The sequence below is a fragment of the Phycodurus eques genome, chromosome 4 (genome assembly GCF_024500275.1).
Source record: "Phycodurus eques isolate BA_2022a chromosome 4, UOR_Pequ_1.1, whole genome shotgun sequence".
In the NCBI taxonomy this organism is placed as follows: domain Eukaryota; kingdom Metazoa; phylum Chordata; class Actinopteri; order Syngnathiformes; family Syngnathidae; genus Phycodurus; species Phycodurus eques.
Window position 1 is genome coordinate 33089850 of NC_084528.1, and position 18946 is coordinate 33108795.

Sequence of the window (18946 nt, forward strand, 5' to 3'; positions counted from 1 at the left end):
CTCATTTGAACGCTCGCCCGCCCCGCCCGCCGTTGCGCTCTGCTTAAAAGTCGGATGATTCCGGGCACGCTTCATCTTCATCATCAAACAGACAAGGTGCACTAAGAGGACCGCGGAGACTTCAAAACAACAAAATAAAATAAAAAGAAAAAGTCCACAAACAATAAACGCCCCGCGGCCACGCTCTCAGCGTTGAGCTACGAGCGTGCACGTGTGCGCATCAGTGCGTGCGTGTGTTAAAGCCTGCCCTACACACAAACAAACAGTCAATTGGTTAAACACAACAACCTACTGCTAGCATCACAAATGTCTAATGTATTGTGCGTGTGTGTGCGCGCGCAGGCCATCAAGGCAAGTAAATTTCACATTTCCATGTCAAACATGGCGGAGTCTGTTAGCTAACTAGCTGCTAGCATTAGCATAGCAAAAAGCAAAGCAAAAAAGCCCCAGACTAACTATAATTAGCATGTGCGTGTTCAATTTTGCCTTCCAAAGTCAAACAGCGGTTATCTGGCTAGCTGCTAGCATTAGCATAGCATACTTTAGCATAAACGTCTTAATAATCTGAAGTGTTAACAAGCTAATGACACACGCACACACACACACGCGTGTTCCCTGGGCTGTTTAAAAAGACATTAGCGCTGCAGGCGTTTAAATTTATTTCATTTTAATTAGCCAACTTTTCTGCGTCTTGAAAATTTGACGAGCGCGCGTGTCAATAATTTGCGGCCGCTGGTTACGCCATTCGCTTTCGACGTCCCGGTTGACCGATCGCGGCACCCCCCACATCAAGGGTTGTTAAAAATTAAACCCTTTGATCATGTTTTGTTTCCCAAAAATGTGTCGAAGTTTACGAGCTACTTTCGCTAACAAAGTCAAGTGGAAACATTTTATTCCAAGATAAAAATGTTTTAATTCGCAGCGACGCCAAAGACACGTGCGCCAACTGGAACGCACACGCTCACGTCGACCAATGAGACGTTAACGGACCGAGGAGGAGGCGGAGCTTGCCCCTAACGACTAATATCGTAAAAGGAAGAAATTGCGTCGCGTTCAGGTGGCGACGTCTCACTCGGCTCCCGCTTTCAACGCGGCTAAATGCTGGCGAAGGGAAGGTCACGCAAGGTCACTCAGGCGTCACTTGATTAGGTACACCCTCACAATTTGTCATCAGCAGTCATAAAAATAAAATGAATAAAAAACGGATACAACAAATGATAATACTGCTCACTTTGTATTGATGCAAACACGCAAACGTATTTCCTTGCAGGCTAAAGAAGGCATATCGCCCGCGCAGCTCTGGGCTCGTCTGACCACCGCTGAAGTCACTTCGCGCCAACATGCAGGCAAAACCTGTAACTAGCGAAGCCTGTGGTGAAATCAGCGAAGAAGTGGATCTACGAGGAACTCCAAGGCTGTTTAGTGCCTTTGGAACAACTGGCAGCCTGGATGAATATACGGACGGTGTCGCTCGCATCCTATACGAGCTTCTGTGAAGAGGCGTGCCTACCAACCAAAACATTTCGCACGTTCAAAACAACAAGCCGCGGGACAGAGAACGCCTGTCGAAGTGGGTAGGGAGCCCTGTAGAATTGCGCTAGAAACCAGCTGACCCTTTCTTCAAAGAAAAATGATGCAGAAAAGCTGGAAAACCAGTTTTTGCCTTTCTGTTGTTGACCAATATTGGCCACTCGTGCTCGACAAGCATCTGCACCGGTCGCACGATCGACACTGTTCCACATTATCGCACTCCAAGTCACCTGAAACGGCTTCAATTTCTTGAAGTCTCTGCGCCATTTGCACAATGGTCACTATTGGCCTATTAGTCATTTCAAACTGTTCTAAATTGCTGGAGGACTCTGCGTCATTTGCACAATTGTCAAAAAGGGGGAAAAAAGTATCGGCATCACCACGTTACCAGTAAAGTTTCATTGCTCAGTGAGTCCGTACTGTGTTTTTGCTGTTTTTATGTCTCAAAAGTCTTTTCTGGCAAATGGCCGTCTGTTGTCGTACGAGAGCGGCTCCGCTCCAAAACGAGCAATGTAACACATGACCGTATCCGGAAGAGTAATCGGATTACGGTTACTCGATCAAACTGAATGGAGCGAACGACGAGCAAGCGGTCCGATCGCATTTTGCCGCGAGCTGTCTGACGACTGCGAGCTGGATGTTTATCATACGATCCACAGTGAAGGTGCAGTCAATAGAAATGCACAGCTTCGCCGTCGCCACACTATTTGGGCTATTTTCCTTTGTAAAAAATGTCCTTGATTGTTGTTACTTTTTTATTTACACCTTAAGAATCGAGTTTTACTGGCGCGTTAAGGCCGCGACGTATTGTGGGTACATCATTCATACCGAAGCGCACGGTCACAAATCGTCACGGCGGTAAGGACTGACTCGCTGAAGGACTTCCAATACTTCGCTTCGATAATATTTACAAGGAAAAGTGAACGCTTTCGAGGCGGTGCGGAGTCCGGACCGCCGGTGAGCCGGTTTCACGCGCCGCTGACGTTGACGCAGGTCAGCGCTTCGATCACCCGTAGCTTTGCTCGTTAAACACTTGCGTAAACTTGGCACCGGGAATAAAAATGTCGCGTTTCTCGCTCTTCGCATGAAAATTGCGACGTGTGCGTGCGTGTTGTCGGAAAAGCAACGCAAACAAAACGTGCGATGGCCGCTTATTTGGGCATCAAAGGCGCGCACACACACAGCGAGGGTCGAGCGAGGCGGGAAGCTATTGGCATGGGGGAACGCAGGGTGCGGACGAGTAATTAGGAACCAGCCTCCTGTAACACACGCACAGTGTAATTAGGCAGCGCCGTGACGGCTCAGCGGTGAAGCGAACGAGTCTTGAATACCCGCACGGGGATCAGTGGAACACCAGAATAGCGTCATTCTAACACAAGCTGGTGTGTGAGAAGCGAGCGAGTCTCGCAGCTGAAGGAGCGCACTAGTAGTTCGTCCGTGGGAATTTTATCCGTGTCGCTTTCTTCTTCTTCGTGTTCTTCACCTCTGAGGTTCCAAAGGAACCAAAGCCGGATCAGCTCTCGTTGCAGAACGGACGTCGCGATGTCGGCGGAAGATGACGTCACGGGAAGCGCGACAGGCAGCGGCGCCGCGGGTCGGAGGAGGAGCTGACGCAAAATATGTACAATTTTCAGGGAAATGTATGTCTTTCTACTACAAGGATAGTTGTCTTTTTTGGATAAAACTCCTTTTTTTTCTCGAAAAGCCGCAACTTTCTTTTTGAGAAAGAGAGGACACAAGTTTTTCTCAAAACTTTTGGAGAATATTTGGCTTCCCTCCGAGTGGTGGCGAAATCAGCAAAATGGTCAGCGCGTCCTTGGGCGACTTCAGCGCAATTTGAGTTACACCTCGCCCGGGACCTCGTCCGAGCTCCTCGGCGTGGCCGCCCCGGTCCGCGCCTCGCTCTCTTTCGCCGCCTTGGAATCCAAAGGCCTAAGCCGCCCGCTCGAGGTCGCCTACGATTGATCTCCAGTGTCCTCGAGGCCCACGAAAGGCGCTTACGAATAAAAGGTTTTCTTGTTCTGATTATCCTTTTTCCCCAAAACATCTTCTTTTGGGCATCCCGGTGACCTCGTGGTTAGCATGTCCGCTTCATAGTTTGGAGGTTGCGGGTTCGATTCCAGCGTTCGGGCGTCAGCTGGGTAACCCGGAGAAAAAGCGGGTTCTCCCACGTTCCAAAAATGCGTCAGCACTTTCGCTAGATTGAAGAGCAAGAACTGCGATTGTGAGCGCGTTCGTCAATACGTGTCTCCCGTTGGCCGGCGACCGATCCGGGGCGTGCCCCGCCTCTCGCCGGAGCCGGCCAAAACATAAGGGGACCCTTATGGGAGCCCTTCTTTTCGGGAGAATAGGCTTTTCGCACGGGCACGCGCGCACACCTGTTGACACGTGACGTGATCAACGAGCAGAACGTTTCCTGGCTTGACAATCGAAGTTTTATCTCAAAGCGCCAAATTGAAAAAAACAACAACAACAACAACAATAATAATAACTCCCGCTGCGTCTGCGTGTGTGTGTGCGTTACATACGCGATAAGCTATCTGGTACAGTACAACCATGATGAATGATGCTCATCCCGGGCCTCTTATGGGAAAACGTGCACACACGCGCGCACGCAACTGATGTGAGTTGATAACCGCGCGATAAAAGCTCGTCCACACTGAAAACTGCACGACACAATTCATTGTGTTTGTTGGTGAAGGCGAAAAAGTCCAAAGTAAAAACGGGACTTGGAACTTCACAAACACACTTTTGACAGCCTCGTAATTACTTTGTCTCCTCTCCGAAAGGAAGGCGTGTTTATTGATGCCAAGTGTGTGTGTGAGACGCTGGAAATGATGCAATAATGACAAATGAAGCTTGTTTGGTCTTTTATATGAATGCTAATCGATTAAGCGAGTCTTTGGTTCTCTGGAGGCACAATCAGTTCGCTGTTTTTCATCAATGAATGTTTTCAAGAGCATCAAAGTTGTGACTTTGACTTGTGAAAATGTGACTTTCGTGGCGTCGACGTCCACTTCCGCTCGTCTTCATTGTCGGCGACAGATGAGGAATAATTGCGATATATTTCATGGGGATTACAATCTGGATCCAAATCATCATCCATTCAGCGCTCGTCCGAGGTCGGGTGGGGGGGGGGGGGGCGGTCGCTTGAAATAATAATCATTTTGGCCACAATCGCGCAGCCCTGCACTGTCAACACAACCTGCCGGGAAATTCGCACGCCGTCGGCTTCCGTCTCGGCAAATCGGGAGGAAGAAAACACGGAAGCTGCGATGGAGGCGGATCGGCGGAGGACGGCGCGAAGGAGGAGGAGGAGCGTTATGAGCAAATGGGCCGGCCGCTAAGCGCCTCTTCAAATGGCGTCGTAACTTCACAGGCCGGCGAACGCGCCCCCCCCCCGCTCCCCCACGCCGCAAACTCGCCCTCTCCCTCTTCCTCTCCGCCGCTCGATCTCCTCTCATTCATTCATCTTCGCGGCCTCCGACGCTCCCACAAACACAATAAATGCAGGCCGTGTGCGCGACAAGGCTTTAAAGCAGCCGTGCTCACCGAAGGTCGTCATGAAGGTCAGGAGTGAGGCTTTGCTTCACTGTCACTAAGCATCAAATGTAATGACATCACTAAGGATGATGATGGCGAGGGCGGACGTTTGAATCTTGTTTACGGTGCTGAGTCACTTGTGCGAGCACAAGGTGACCTTGAAGCGCACGGAAGGGCAAATGTTCCAAACTGCCGCCCACCGAATGTTGTCTGCATTCATTTAGAACTCGTTTTTTTTTTTTTTTTTTTTTTACAACCCAAAATGGTGATTTTTATTTGTATCTTTTAAATTGATTTCTGTGTCATTTATATGACCAAATAATATGTACGTTTATTCATCGCAAATAATGAAATAAATATCAGTCAAATAAACAATTTGCCAACGACACAATTTAGCCATTTTCTCCTGACGTGAGTTATTTGAACATGATTTACTTTTTATTTATTATTATTTTTATTTTCCAGTCATTTTTATGATGAAATGACAGGTTGATTAATTGTTAAAAATAACATAAACTGGGAAAACAAATAAAAACAATTATAACAAATAATAAATCAACTCATAAAGGCAATCATTTTACATCCAAAGTGAACACTTTTTATTTGATTGAAGCATGGTTAATTCATTAGACTTATATATTTTACATTTAAAATACAACATGAAACTTATTTTAGTATTGTTGCATTAATGTTTTGCCCAGGAATCAATTATTTTAAATGACTTATTCATTTATCAATTCTGTTTATTTTTGTATTTATTTATTTGCTCGTTATGTTTGTCATACTAAATAGTAGGTTGATTGAATAACTGTAACTAAAAAATAAACAATAGAAATAATAATAATACAACAAACAACTTCCCATGCGCACGTCCATTTTTTTTTTTATTTCATGCTCGACAATCAAATGTCAACCACGCAGCCGGTTCGCTGCACCCGTTGCGGCGGGAAAAGTTCCTTTCTTTTTGCATCTCTTTGGTTTTGACTTTTTGCGCCTCTCCTTCTTCGACTAAAGCCGCCTCCTTTCCTCCGGAGATGCCGGACGCGGACCGTCGCCGGGTCAACCGAGTAGAGCCTGACAACCGTTGCCGGAATGGACATAATTTGTGCCGAATCATCTTTGGGGAAAGCAAATTCCAACTTTGTACTAGCTCGAGACGCTGGAACCTATTCAGGCACATTTTGACGTGCTATTTTTCTTTACGGATGGTGATTTGTCATTCGATAACCATTGTTATTATTATAATTTTTTCGTCATTTTTTTCGTCACTTTTCCGCAATTTTCCACACATAAAAAGAGACGCGGTGCCCCTTTCCGAGACAAAGATGACCGCTTGATTGTAACGTTAAACGTAAGCCGAAGTAAACGCATGCGTTTGCTTCCGTTGTATTCTTTTCTGAAATTAATTGCGTTCTTATCCAAAACCAATATGCGCTCCATCCATCCATCCATTTTCTCGACCAGCCGTTGGCACTCACATTCGCACCTACGGGCAATTTAGAGTCTTCAGTCAACCTAGCACGCGTGTCTTTGGGATGTGGGAGGAAAGCGGAGTGCCTGGAGAAAACCAATATACGCTACTTTAGCATTAAAATCATGTCATCCTAAATTATAATATTTCATTTGTTTTGTGATATCAGCCATTTTCTTCCTATGATTGTTTCCCTTCTTCGGCGGCACAGCTCAACTCTTCAACTTTCTCTCTTCGGGAACGCTACGAATGCTTCCCTCCCTTTTTTTGCACTCCGTCCCGATTGGAAATTGCGCAGTGTGGCATTTTATGGCGCTCTTTTCGCTGACGCTAAAAGTTGCTGGCAAGCGGCTAGCTTGGCTCCGCAGAGAGCAACGACGAAGCAATTTTACAACAGTCGTTCTACGTCATCATTCCCAGAATGCTTTGCGCACGCTAAAACAAATGATGGTCTCAACAAAATCGTTTTTTTAACTTATAGGAATAAATGATCAATGTATACCACTGTATTTCAGTCGTAGAGGTCAGCGGTGGTCAGTGGGAGCTCATTTTAATAGCAATGTGGTTTCAAATACACAGCGTGAAATTCTCGGTTTTAGGGTTAGTGTGAGCGTAAACTTCAGCCGGGAGAGGCATCAAACTCGAGAATGATTCACTATCAATCGTGAAAAGTGCAGCAATCCGTGTTGGAAGCGTGTAGATTAGCGTGCGCATTAGCGTGTCCTCTCGTCGAGACAAAGTGGCGCCGTCGCACTGAAAAGCGGGCGCGCGTGGGACTTAATTGGCCCGAACGTCTTTCACAAACAACGGCGGCCTATCTTCTGCCATTACGCCACTTTGCGGCGTGACGACGCCCCCGCGGGGCTTTTGTGTACGCCGACAAAATAAAGTTGCGTGCGGGCTTGCTGTCATTGTTTCCATGGCGATTATGTTCCTCGTGTGGTTGCGACAAGACGAAAAAAGAAGGCGCGCGGTCGCCGCCCAAAGCAATTTCCTGGCGTAAATGTAGTTATGCAAAAGCCTGCGGGCTTCATCAGCGTTCATTAATGACTTTTCTAATTACGACGCGTTCTCGCTCGCTGCGCCAGACGCGAGAATCAAAACATCTCAAATCGCTCCCTGCTTACTTCGCGAGCGGCTCGTCAACATCCTGACGTTCAAACAGAAAACCTGAAACCTGCTTGTGACCAATCGGTACGCTTCCTGGTAGATCCGGGGGGGACTACATTTGGGACCGCCCACTCTCCCTCGGACCAGTAATAAAAAGCTGCGGATGAGGGCAAAGGCCTCGATCGTGCCACCACAAGCTACCCGCCCAGCTTCGGCGAGTCGGGGTTAGCGTTCGGAATCTGCGGCGTGAGGCCGATTTGATACAGTTCGGGTCGAGAAATGCGGGTTGCCGTTCCATACGAAGAAATATCGAAAGGCAGATCGGTCAGACACGATTCGGTTTCCTTATGGGAGCCATTTGATTCGATTGCGAAACAATGCCATAACATAGACGTTAAGCAAAAAGAACCTTGACTTAGACTGAACATCGTTGCTTTACGGCACTTTAAAGAATAAACGACAAAATTATCTTCCGTACAATATTCAAAAATATCAAAATAAACTAGTTATTGAAAGAGACCACGACAATTTATTTTTGTCGACAAAATAATCTGCACAAACAAACGGGGTCTCGCACCGAGGTTGCCATTCAAGCGAGGACGCCGCTGCACTCGCGCTGGTTTTAAGACATGAAAACTGGAAAGCCTCAGTCAACCGATTCTTAGCTTTGCGATATCCGGTTCACCGCCAAAAAAACGATGTATTGAAGGATTTTGGATCGATTAAGGAGTCCGCTACCGATACGGTCGTATCTCTCGCCTTTACGAACGGACGGCCGCTCGCATCGGTTTAACGTTCCTAACCCTAGTTAGCGTGTTCAAGGCGCGTAATGGATAAACGGATAGCGAGCCATTAGCCGTTAGCCCGGCCGGCTTGCCGCATCATAAAAACATCAGCCGCTGCTACAAAGACGATGGATTACGAGACGAGATTCCCGACGTTACGCCGGCGACGCTACGCAGCTGTTGTCATTTTTCTCTTTGTTCTCGTCATCCCTCACTCGCTCGCTCTGCCATCGTTTAGTCTGCATGAGACGCAGCTTGACTTTGTGGAAAGCTCCTGTCTCCTGTCCTGTGCCAGCCAATCGCAGGGCACATACAAACAAACAACCATTTGCACTCACATTCACATTCACACCTACGGGCAATTTAGAGTCTCCCATCAACCTCGCACGCATGTTTTTGGGATGCGGGAGGAAACCGGAGCGCCCGGAGAAAAGCCACGCGGGCACGGGGAGAACACGCAAACTCCACGCAGGCGGGGTCGGGGATTGAACCCGGGTCCTCAGAACTGTGAGGCGGACGCTCTAACCGGTCGGCCACCGTGCCGCGGTTTACAATCAGCATAGGGGAAATGATAAAAAATCTGCAATGGAACGAGTATGGATTCACTGAATACAATTCTTCAAAAATGATCTTCTATCATTTTCTCTTGCTGAACATTCAAAACGCTCTTAAGAATAAGTACAGGAAGAAGATGTTGACACAAGAAATCATTTGGTAAGATTTGAGTTTTTGCAGCGTATCGTTGTTCATCTATCTGTGTCAGCGACCCATCGTGACGAGCAGAACAAGAAAACGCACTTGCACCAGACGGCGCGATCAACCACCTGACGCACGCACACGCACGCGCATCGAAATACACACTTTCACACTTGTGCAAACACACAAACACCAGTACATAAAAACACATGCACACACACACACGCACACAGACACACACGAGTGTGTGTGCGTGTGCGTGTTGATTGTCTGGTGTGTCGTTTTGGTGTCCGCTGCTCTGCGCGTGCATAATGCGAATTTGCGGCTGTCGCACACACGCACGCTGGTGATCGTCAAAAACACGCACATTTAGGGCTGCGCGATTATGCCCAAAATAATATCAATCACGATGACTTTGATCAATATTGGAATCATGATTTTTCCTCACGTTAGGGAAAAAATATTTATTTTTATTGAAAACAATATGGAACAGCTTTCAGTTCAAAACAAATCTTTAAATAAGAATAAATGATCGATAATAATACAAAATAAATGTACCCGAAAAAATGTGACGACAAAGCGCAGTCACGATTGCAAGTGAACGGAAGCAAACAGAGTTCATGCGTCAGAGGCAAAAACATCACTTTTCATTTGAAAGTCAATACAGCCAATTGTCAAATGCGGTACGTCTCCGTTGGTCGTCGGTCAGCCGCGCGCTGAAAAGAACTCAGCGATCGTGATTTCCCTCTCCGTCTACTCCGGGATTTTCAATGCGGTCGGGCCGGCCGAAAAGCGGAGGTCGAGGCGGCCGCGACCGCGATCGCTCGTCGTGTCTTACCGTGACGACGTGCTGAGGGGGCCAACTTCGAAATCAAACTTTCCGATTTGACGACGTTGGACATCGGTGCCCTTTTTGACTTTTATTTTGAAGTTGGCCACCGGCGCATAACGAAGCCTTAACCGTACGTCGGCTGGCTGACCGGATTGCGGGCGCTGCTGCAAACGAAGCATTTGAAATGTCAAAAATCACCGACGATCAGGCTCATTTCATCCCGGCAGCCAAAATCGCCATCACAATGAATATTCAATTCATTGTGCAGCCCTTCCCGCATTCCTCCACACTGCAATACTGTAAAACACGCTCGAGGCTAACATTTGTGGGGTTTCCCACCGGGTCGCGGGAAAGGAATTTCACCGTCAATCGCGGGATTGGGCGGGAGAACAAGTGGAAAACATAACGCGAGTCAAACCGCCATGCAGTTCCATTTTATTTTTAATACAACCTTTGTTCATTTCATACATTTATGTGGAAGAAACAGGAAAACAGGAAAAAAAGAAAAAAAAAAACAAAAAAAAACAGGAAAACAGGAAAAAAAAACGTGAGGGCGGGGGTCCGTAAAATTTCCGCTCAGTCTGTGGGATAAGGCGCAATTTTCTTTCGACACTCGGGAGCGGGAGCGAGCGGGAGTCGACACCCGCTCCCGTGTCAGCCTGTAATACGCACGCCCGCGCGCACACACAAACACGCACGGGATGCTGCAAAGGTCAGGCTTGTTTGTGTGGCGCAGCAGATGTGGAGAGTGTGGGACAGCAAGTCAAAAGCTGCAACACTCAACTGCAGAAGAGCAACTGATGGGTCAATTAACGCAAAGGGCAGGCAGGCGTGTGGGGGGGGGGGGGGGGGGGGGAGTTTGTGCTCATATTGCTCAGTGAAGACAATTCCAAAAGTCTACAGTATGTTTCTACTTCACAAAGTTTGGGAACAGTGCAGCAGGAGTAGGAGGAGTCCCGGTGGTAGAAGCGGTACACGCGGTGGCAGTCGTAGTAATAGTCACGTAGTCGTCGTGGTAACAGTGGCCTTCGTAGCAGGGCCGGTAATAGTAGTCGTCGTGTTGATGGTAGTAGGAGTAGTCGCGGCGGTCGGCGTGCGCAAGAGGGACGGAGGGGACCGCACCCGTCAGCTTGAATCTTGTCTACAAATTTGATCAAATGGCTTTAAAATCATATATTCATATAAGATAACCTCAACTTGGTACCCTCTTTACTCAGAGGTCAAGCCTATCGGACCGACTGTTTGTACTTTAGTTTTGGCAAATCAACTGCTTATGAATCAAATCAAGACAAACGATTCTCAAAATCTCGCAATTGCGCTTGTAAAGTTGCCACTGACGCGGACTTCAAGGCATACACTTGGAATATTTCTGCAGCGTTTGCAAAATATCAAAACAGACATTTATCCTTGGTCAAACATCAAACGAGAGTTCACGGGTTGCAGTACTCTCAAACGCCAGTGGGCGGCGCCTTACGTGCACTTTGGAATATTAAGTTGATCGGTTGTTGCTGTATTTGCATTCCATCGTCGATCGGTCCCTTTTGGGCTGTTGTGAGTTGAAACGACGAAAGGACGCTTCGATGACTGTAAACCAGGATTTCGAGGGGACCCGCTAATTACTTTAGGGTCCACTCGGCCTCTTCTTGTGGGAGTCTCACAGCAAACCGTGGGGTGTCACCTCAGTCTGCGGGGAGCATGTCTGCTACCATATAATACAAAGTACATCAAATAGAGGATTGTACGTGCAAACAAGTCACTCGGTCGATATTTAAAGTCAGCGTCGTAGCAAGTAGTTTCAATGTTAAACATCGAAACGGTGACGTGAGCAGCTTTGAAGGCATTTTTTTTTGGCCCCTGTCAAACGTTTTAGGACCAGTCTCCTGCTTCAAGTCACTGGGAAGCGAACTCCTTTCAAGGACAAAGTCGAGTGTCCAAATGAGGTCTTCGGCATTGGGAGGATCCAAACGATCCCCTTCGCCGGAGCCTCGAGTGGTTCATCTCTGCTGATGAGAGTTGAAAACTGGCGATGGCGCAGAAGTATTCAGTCAAAGGGAAAAAGTTTGCGCTTTGTTCTGACTTTGCAGTGACGCTGCCCGTTCGTGTGTTTGGGTTTTTCCCAGTGGCTGCCGTGGATGGGCGGAGCCTCCCGAGCGCATTTGCGCCACGTGACAATCAGCGGGGGAAACTGGAGGCAGATGCCCGCCCGACTATTGTTTACTACTCAGCAGTTGCTTTGTGCTTGTGTATCGTCGTCGTGTAAGATTCAGTAGTCCTTCTCGGTCATTTTGAAGTACCTTCTGTTCTCACGTTTGAATCGCTTTTTTAGTCTCCTGTCTTAGTCTCTCTATACTTGTGTAGCGTAGATCGAGTAGTAAGTTTTCGTCATTGTTTTGCTCAACTTCTCTTTGTTGTTTCTTTGCGTCCTTTGCGCTCTTTGAGTGAGTCCCTTGCGGTGTTTATATACTTTTCGTCGTTCGTTTTCTTGTTGCACTTTAGTTGAGGGAAGTCCTTCTTGTTCTATCGGTATCTGCCGCCGGTCGTGCGCCGCTCATCTAAATCGTCTGTTTGTGTTATTCTCACGTTTGTTCACCTGTCTAGATTTTTGTTGCTGATGTTCTGGTTTTACAATTGATTATGCCCACTGTTCAGTGCTCTTTCGGTTGAATAAAGGTCTGGTTTTATCGGCAGACCTCGGTTGTAAGCTTCGGGGGCCCCGCTGTTATGAATACGGATCGTTATAGAGGCCATCGTATCGGCTTTTTGCCCATTACCTTAATTGTCTGTTTATGAAGTGAGATGACAGTTTCATTGTGGCCGGTGATGTTTGTGACCAGCATGTGATGCAGTAAGACAAAATGAGAGAAAAGCCTGGCAGGCGCGTATATGCGAGCGGCATCTACAGACAAGTCTCGTCTGATGAAACGGAAACAGTTCAGGTTTCTTTTTGACCTTTTTACATACATTTTTAACGTGAGTGGCTAGCTTTAAAATTCTACATTATTAACCAGAATAATACACAAGTACTTTGTTTCATTCACATGTTTGATTAACTGACTGTTGATATGCACCATTCGTTTTTTAATTGCGAAGCAGATGGAAACGGATTTCTTTACATTTAATGTTAAATGAGACTCCTCTCGCCAGTTGTTGATTTTAAATAAGGCTTGTGTTCGCTCTTGTTCAGCCAGACTCGGTGTTTTAGCAGAGACATGGAGGACAGTATCATCAGCATACAGTTGGCAGTTTACAGCCTGACAGCAATTCGGGAGGTCTATGTCAATTGAGAACAATATTGGACCGAAAACTGATCCCTGTGGCACTCCCAGGTCTTTAGGACAGTGGTTGGACTGAACCCCATTTACCTTCACACACCTTGTTTTCCTTCCAATGGTGGCAGCGGTGGTTGAGGTGATACTAGTAGTAGTAGTAGTAGTGGTAATGTAGTAGAAGTAGTGGTAGTAAAGCAGAATCAGAATCATCTGATTCTGATTCTGATTCTGACATGTAGTATTAGTGATAATGTAGTCGTATTAGTAGAAGTAGTGGCAGTACAAGCAGTAGTAGTATTAGTGGTAATGGTAGAAATAGAACTAGAAGCTAGGCTAACTGTTAGCATTGCAGTAGTTTTCCTTGCTGCTGTTGTGCTGCATGACCTGATGATTTGACACATTAAGCCAAATACAAATATTGTGTACAGCATACAGATGCTGTGTTTCACAACGACACTTCATTATGTTTATCATTTCATATTTCCTGTAGATGAAATAGCGAAGATTGTTCCTCTCTGTCAGCAAAACGGATGCGAAGGACATACGGAGCGCGCGCCAAGTACTTCCAAGTGAACGGGGCCAGCTGAACTCCTCCAAATCCCACCCATTTACTCGTTTTTGTAGCAACCCGTGTTTTTATGGCTTCCTAAAAGTAAAAGTTCGCAGTTTTCCGTCGCAGCGCGTCAGCAGATGTGCAGCACGCGATCGCTCAGCGTGCGGGCGTGAGTCGCAAATGTCGTTTTTCTCCGTTCCGGCCGGGTCCCGCCGCGTCTGCAAACGCTCAACACGAGCAGTTGAACTCCGTTCTGCCCGGCGAGAGCAAGCTTCCCGACTGGCTATCGTCGTTTCACGCCACGATCACAGAGGACTTGTTGAGTTGTTGGCAAATATTGAACAAGCTGAACATTTACGTTTTCCCAGCAGATTTGGGAATACTCAGGACCTTGAACACACCTCAGGATAATTGCTCAGGATCAACTTTTGGAACACCCTGCAATCAGGCCTTTGTTGGTTTTAATCAGAAAAGAGGGAAAATGCTCAAATTAGGTCCAATTGAGTAAGTTTTGAACTTAGCGTTTCCTTCTTGTTCAAAACTCTTGATACTGCCCCCAACAGGCCTGGAGCGGAACATGTTGAACGTCTAATGACGAGCTACTAAGTTAGCATTTACGTCTCGTCTTTCCTTGGCAAATACACAATTTCTGTTGCCCCCCGCGGGTGTGGAGTGGTTAGGGTGGTACGTCTGAGTAAGTTCATCCAACTTTTGTGCGTCCACAGGAAAGATGGCAATCAAAGTGTCTCCTCATATGCGATCGTGAGAAAAACTGTCACAAAACCATGACGTATATACACACACACACACAAGTACACGCACACACACGCAGGTGTTTGGGTTAGTTTCATTAGTTTCATTAAAATGCATGCGGCTCTTCAAAGTGCTGACAACAATGACACCATCTGCTGCGGCGAGGCAACCGTATGCGCCGCCTTCCTTTGGAGATGCCGGTATGCGCGCAGACATCAACGCGCACACGCACGCCATGCACACACACAGGCTGCTGCGGTTGTTGATTTCAAAGGTAAAGTCCACTTGTAACTTCACAAGTGTTCACTACTTCAGCACAAATTCAAAGCTAATGTGGCTTGACAGGACAACAAGAATTGTGAGCACACCAGCTAACAGCCCGTTCGGCCGTCTGTCTGTCCGTCTCGTGCAAGAGCTGCGCGACGGATTTCAGAACGAGGTACTCGCTTGGCTACAACTCAAGCTAATCCGTTCCAGCCTCCCCAAAACACATTAACATGTTTTTTTAATCAAGAAAATAACACTGCATAGTATAAAAACATGAATAAAAGAGAATATCAAGCAATAAACTGTTTTGATAAAGTGTAATTACTGTAATTTTTGTTGTTAGCTGTGTGTCTTTAAAAGGGGCCCCTTTAAATGTTTCACTCTTTGTTATATTGCAGCCATTTGCTAAAATCATTGAAGTTCATTTTTTTCTTCATGAATGTACACACAGCACCCCATATTGACAGAAAAAAAAGGAATTGTTGACATTTTTGCAGATTTATTGAAAAGAAAAACTGAAATATCACACAGCCAGAAGTATTCAGACCCTTTGCTGTGACATTTCTTCTGATCATCCTTGCGATGGTTCTCCACCTTCATTGGCGTCCAGCTGTGTTTGATGATACTGATTGGACTCGATTAGGAAAGCCACACCCCCGTCTATAGAAGACCTTCTAGCTCACTGCTTGTCAGAGCAACTGAGAATCATGAGGTCAAAGGAACTGCCTGAAGAGCTCAGAGACAGAATTTTGGCAAGGCACGGATCTGGCCAAGGTTACAAAAAACATTCTGCTGCACTTCAGGTTCCTAAGAGCACAGTGGCCTCCATAATCCTGAAACGGAAGACGTTCGGGACGACCGGAACCCTTCCGAGAGCTGGCCGTCCGGCCAAACGGAGCCATCGGGGGAGAAGAGGGCTTGGTGGGAGAGGTCAAGAAGAACCCAAAGATCACTGTGGTTTCAGAGATGCAGTCGGGAGATGGGAGAAAGTTCAAGAAAGTCAACCATCACCGCAGTCCTCCACCAGTCGGGGCTTTATGGCAGAGTGGCTTGACGGAAGGAAGCCTCTCCTCGGTGCGAGACGCACGAAAGCCCGCATGGAGTTGGCTAAGAAACACCTGAAGGACTCCAAGATGGTGAGAATAAGATTTTCTGGTCTGATGAGACCATGATCGAACTTTTTGGCCTTAATTCTAAGCGGCACGTGTGGAGAAAACCAGGCACTGCTCATCACCTGTCCAATCCAGTCCCAACAGTGAAGCACGGCGGTGGCAGCATCACGCCGTGGGTTGTTTTTCAGCCGCAGGGACAGGACGACCGGTTGCAATCGAAGGAGAGATGAATGCGGCCAAGTACGGGGATATCCTGAACGAAAACCTTCTCCACAGTGCTCAGGACCTCAGACTGGGCCCAAGGTTCACCTTCCAACAAGACGATTACTCTAAGCACACAGCTAAAATAACGAAGGAGTAACTTCACAACAACTCTGTGACTGTTCTTGTATGGCCCAGTCAGAGCCCTGACTTAAACCCAATTGAGCATCTCTGGAAAGACCTGAAAATGGCTGCCCACCAACGTTCACCATCCAACCTGACAGAACTGGAGAGGAGCTGCAAGGAGGAACGGCAGAGGATCCCCAAATCCAGGTGTGAAAAACGTGTTGCATCATTCCCAAAAAGACTCGTGGCTGTATGAGCTCGAAAGGGGCTTCGACTAAATACTCAGCAAAGGCTCTGAAGACTTACGGCTGTGTGATATTTCACTTTTTCTTTTTTAATACATCTGCAAAAATATCAACAATTCTGTTTTTCTCTCTCAATATGAGGTGTTGTGTGTACATTAATGAGGTAAAAAATGGCTGCAAGGTATAAAAAAAAAAAAAAAAAAAAAAAAAAAAGGCTGCAAGGTAAAAAATGGCTGCAACATTATAACGAGTGTAACATTTAAGGGGGTCTGAATACTTTCCGTAGCCACTATATTCTTTATCTGCGAAGAACGGCTAATATTACTGCGGCTTACTAAGGCGTTGCGACCATCTAAATGTACGTATATCTGTATGTCAGAACTATACTGCCCCCGGATGGACAAGGCAAGGCACACACACAAGAAGGAGCGGCACAATGTCCAATGAGTTAAAGCAAAAGCTGTTCAATTCTTTACATTCTTTTTAATGATGTAATTGCTGTCGATTTACAGTAGTTCTTACCAAAAACATAACAAATGTTTTTGTTGTATTTTGCTGGTGGCTGGAAGAGATTTTTTTTTTCATTCATTCTAAAAAATCATTTCAATGCGGAACGATGATTTGTGTGTTCCGTGTTCTGAGCGTGGTCTTTGAACAAATTCAACTTGTACCTCAAGGCGCCACTGTGCGATATTTACGCGACGTCGTGGACACGCACGCACGCACGCACGCGCGCGCGCGCAGGCACACGCTGCTTGTACCTTTGACGGACGTGTTGGGGGGCGGTCCCTCCATGCGCAGGTTCCAGGGGGGGTCCCCCTGATTGGCGAAGTCCCTCATCTTCAGGTAGCTGATGGTCAGGCGTATGATGGACGCTTTGTCCAGCTGACTGGTGATGGCGCCCGGCAGCGGAAGCATCTTGGCCAGCTCGTAGAACTCAAAGTTCTCTTTCCCGCGCCGCGACCTCGCCGCGTCCCGAGACTTCTCCTTGCGGAGCGCCTGCAGCCTGCAAACGCAAAGGATCACCTGTGAAATCTTCAAGCAAGCGAACTAAACTACGTTGCCGGAACAACGGCCCTTGCTAACTGAATGCTAACATATCATGGCAAAGCCCTTTGACATGCTAACCCCGTTAGCATGGATAGTCGTGGTTTGACAATACTTGAAGCAACGGATAACTGAACACATTCAGACAGATAATATCACAACTCTCGCAGGCGTATTCGTTTATCCTCGGCAAAGATTGACCAATATTACAGCAATTTACTGAGTCTCTTCTTCTTCGTTTATATCGGAGACAAACGGCAAGAGACCACTAGCGGCAATATTCTTCGTCGTCAACATAAAAAATGCATTGCACATAAAAGTGAAATAAAAGTTGTACTACATTAAAATTTCACAGTTAGATTCATTGTACGTAAAAGTTAAATACAACTGAACTGTACTTAAAAAATACGCTGTGCTTAAAAGGTAAAACATTTTAAAATACGTTTGAATGGGCTGCATAGCTACAAGCTTCATTCTAATTCATTCTAATTAGATTTCTTGTTTTCAAAGTCATCCTTTTTATTCGTATTTAAGTCAGTGATTCTTTCACGTACCGCTAGCGGGAGCCCGCGTACCACACTTTGAGGAACACTACGCCAAGAAAAGGCTCGGCTCGGCACCACAAACAGCAAACAACAACAAAAGGTCCAAAAGTACCTTTTGAGATCTCAAAAGGGTTCGTGGGGACAAAAACAGTTCAGAAGCAAACTTGGCCGCCGTTAACGACGTCATTCGCTGTCGCGTGATGACGACGTTCCGCATCGACGTCAGCTGGCGGAGCTCCCGGAAGAAGTATTCAACAAATTCATCATTGATAATGCAACATTCGATGGTCGTAGGATCAGTATGCTTCACAAAATCAATGCGAAAAAAAAAATAAAAAAAATTCCAAAATGACCCAAAATTGCAAAATCATTTTTTCTCTATGGGGGCAAATCATTTATCTTCGTCATCCTCATCCTCATCCTCATCCTCATCATCATCATGACGCTAGCTAAGGCGTCACGTTTAGCGGCGGCTCGCAAAACTTGATTCGCTGTCCTGTTTGTCGCACAAACTCGACTGACGACAAGCATGCGTGTATGCGTCTGAACGCGTGCGCATCTGTGTATGTGTGTGTGTCTACATATGGACGTGTATTTCTCTGTCAGTGAGTTTCTGTCTGTTTGTGCACCCGTGTGTGTTTGTGTGTGTGCATTAAAAACATGAGCTGAAAGTGCGTCGTAAAGTTGGGCCCGGTGACTTGATGGCAATTTAAAGAGCTTGACACACGGCGTGTGCGTGTGCGTGCGCACGTGCGTCGTAAAGTTCAGCGAGCCGCGCCGCACTTGTCAGCGACGGAAGTAAGATGTGTGTTTTGGCGCGTGTACGCAGGCACAGAGCGTGCCGCGAAGGTCGGCCGTCGG

General features: G+C 46.8%; 1 protein-coding gene across 1 annotated transcript in view; it reads right to left on the minus strand.

Moving 5' to 3' along the window:
* The window catches only part of LOC133401892 (neuronal PAS domain-containing protein 3), a 127166-nt gene that overhangs the window by 58137 nt on the left and 50083 nt on the right, over positions 1-18946 (minus strand). The window contains exon 3 of the mRNA XM_061675402.1: positions 17255-17499. Within this exon, the coding sequence (XP_061531386.1) occupies positions 17255-17499 (245 nt within the window). The remainder of the gene's footprint in view (positions 1-17254; positions 17500-18946) is intronic.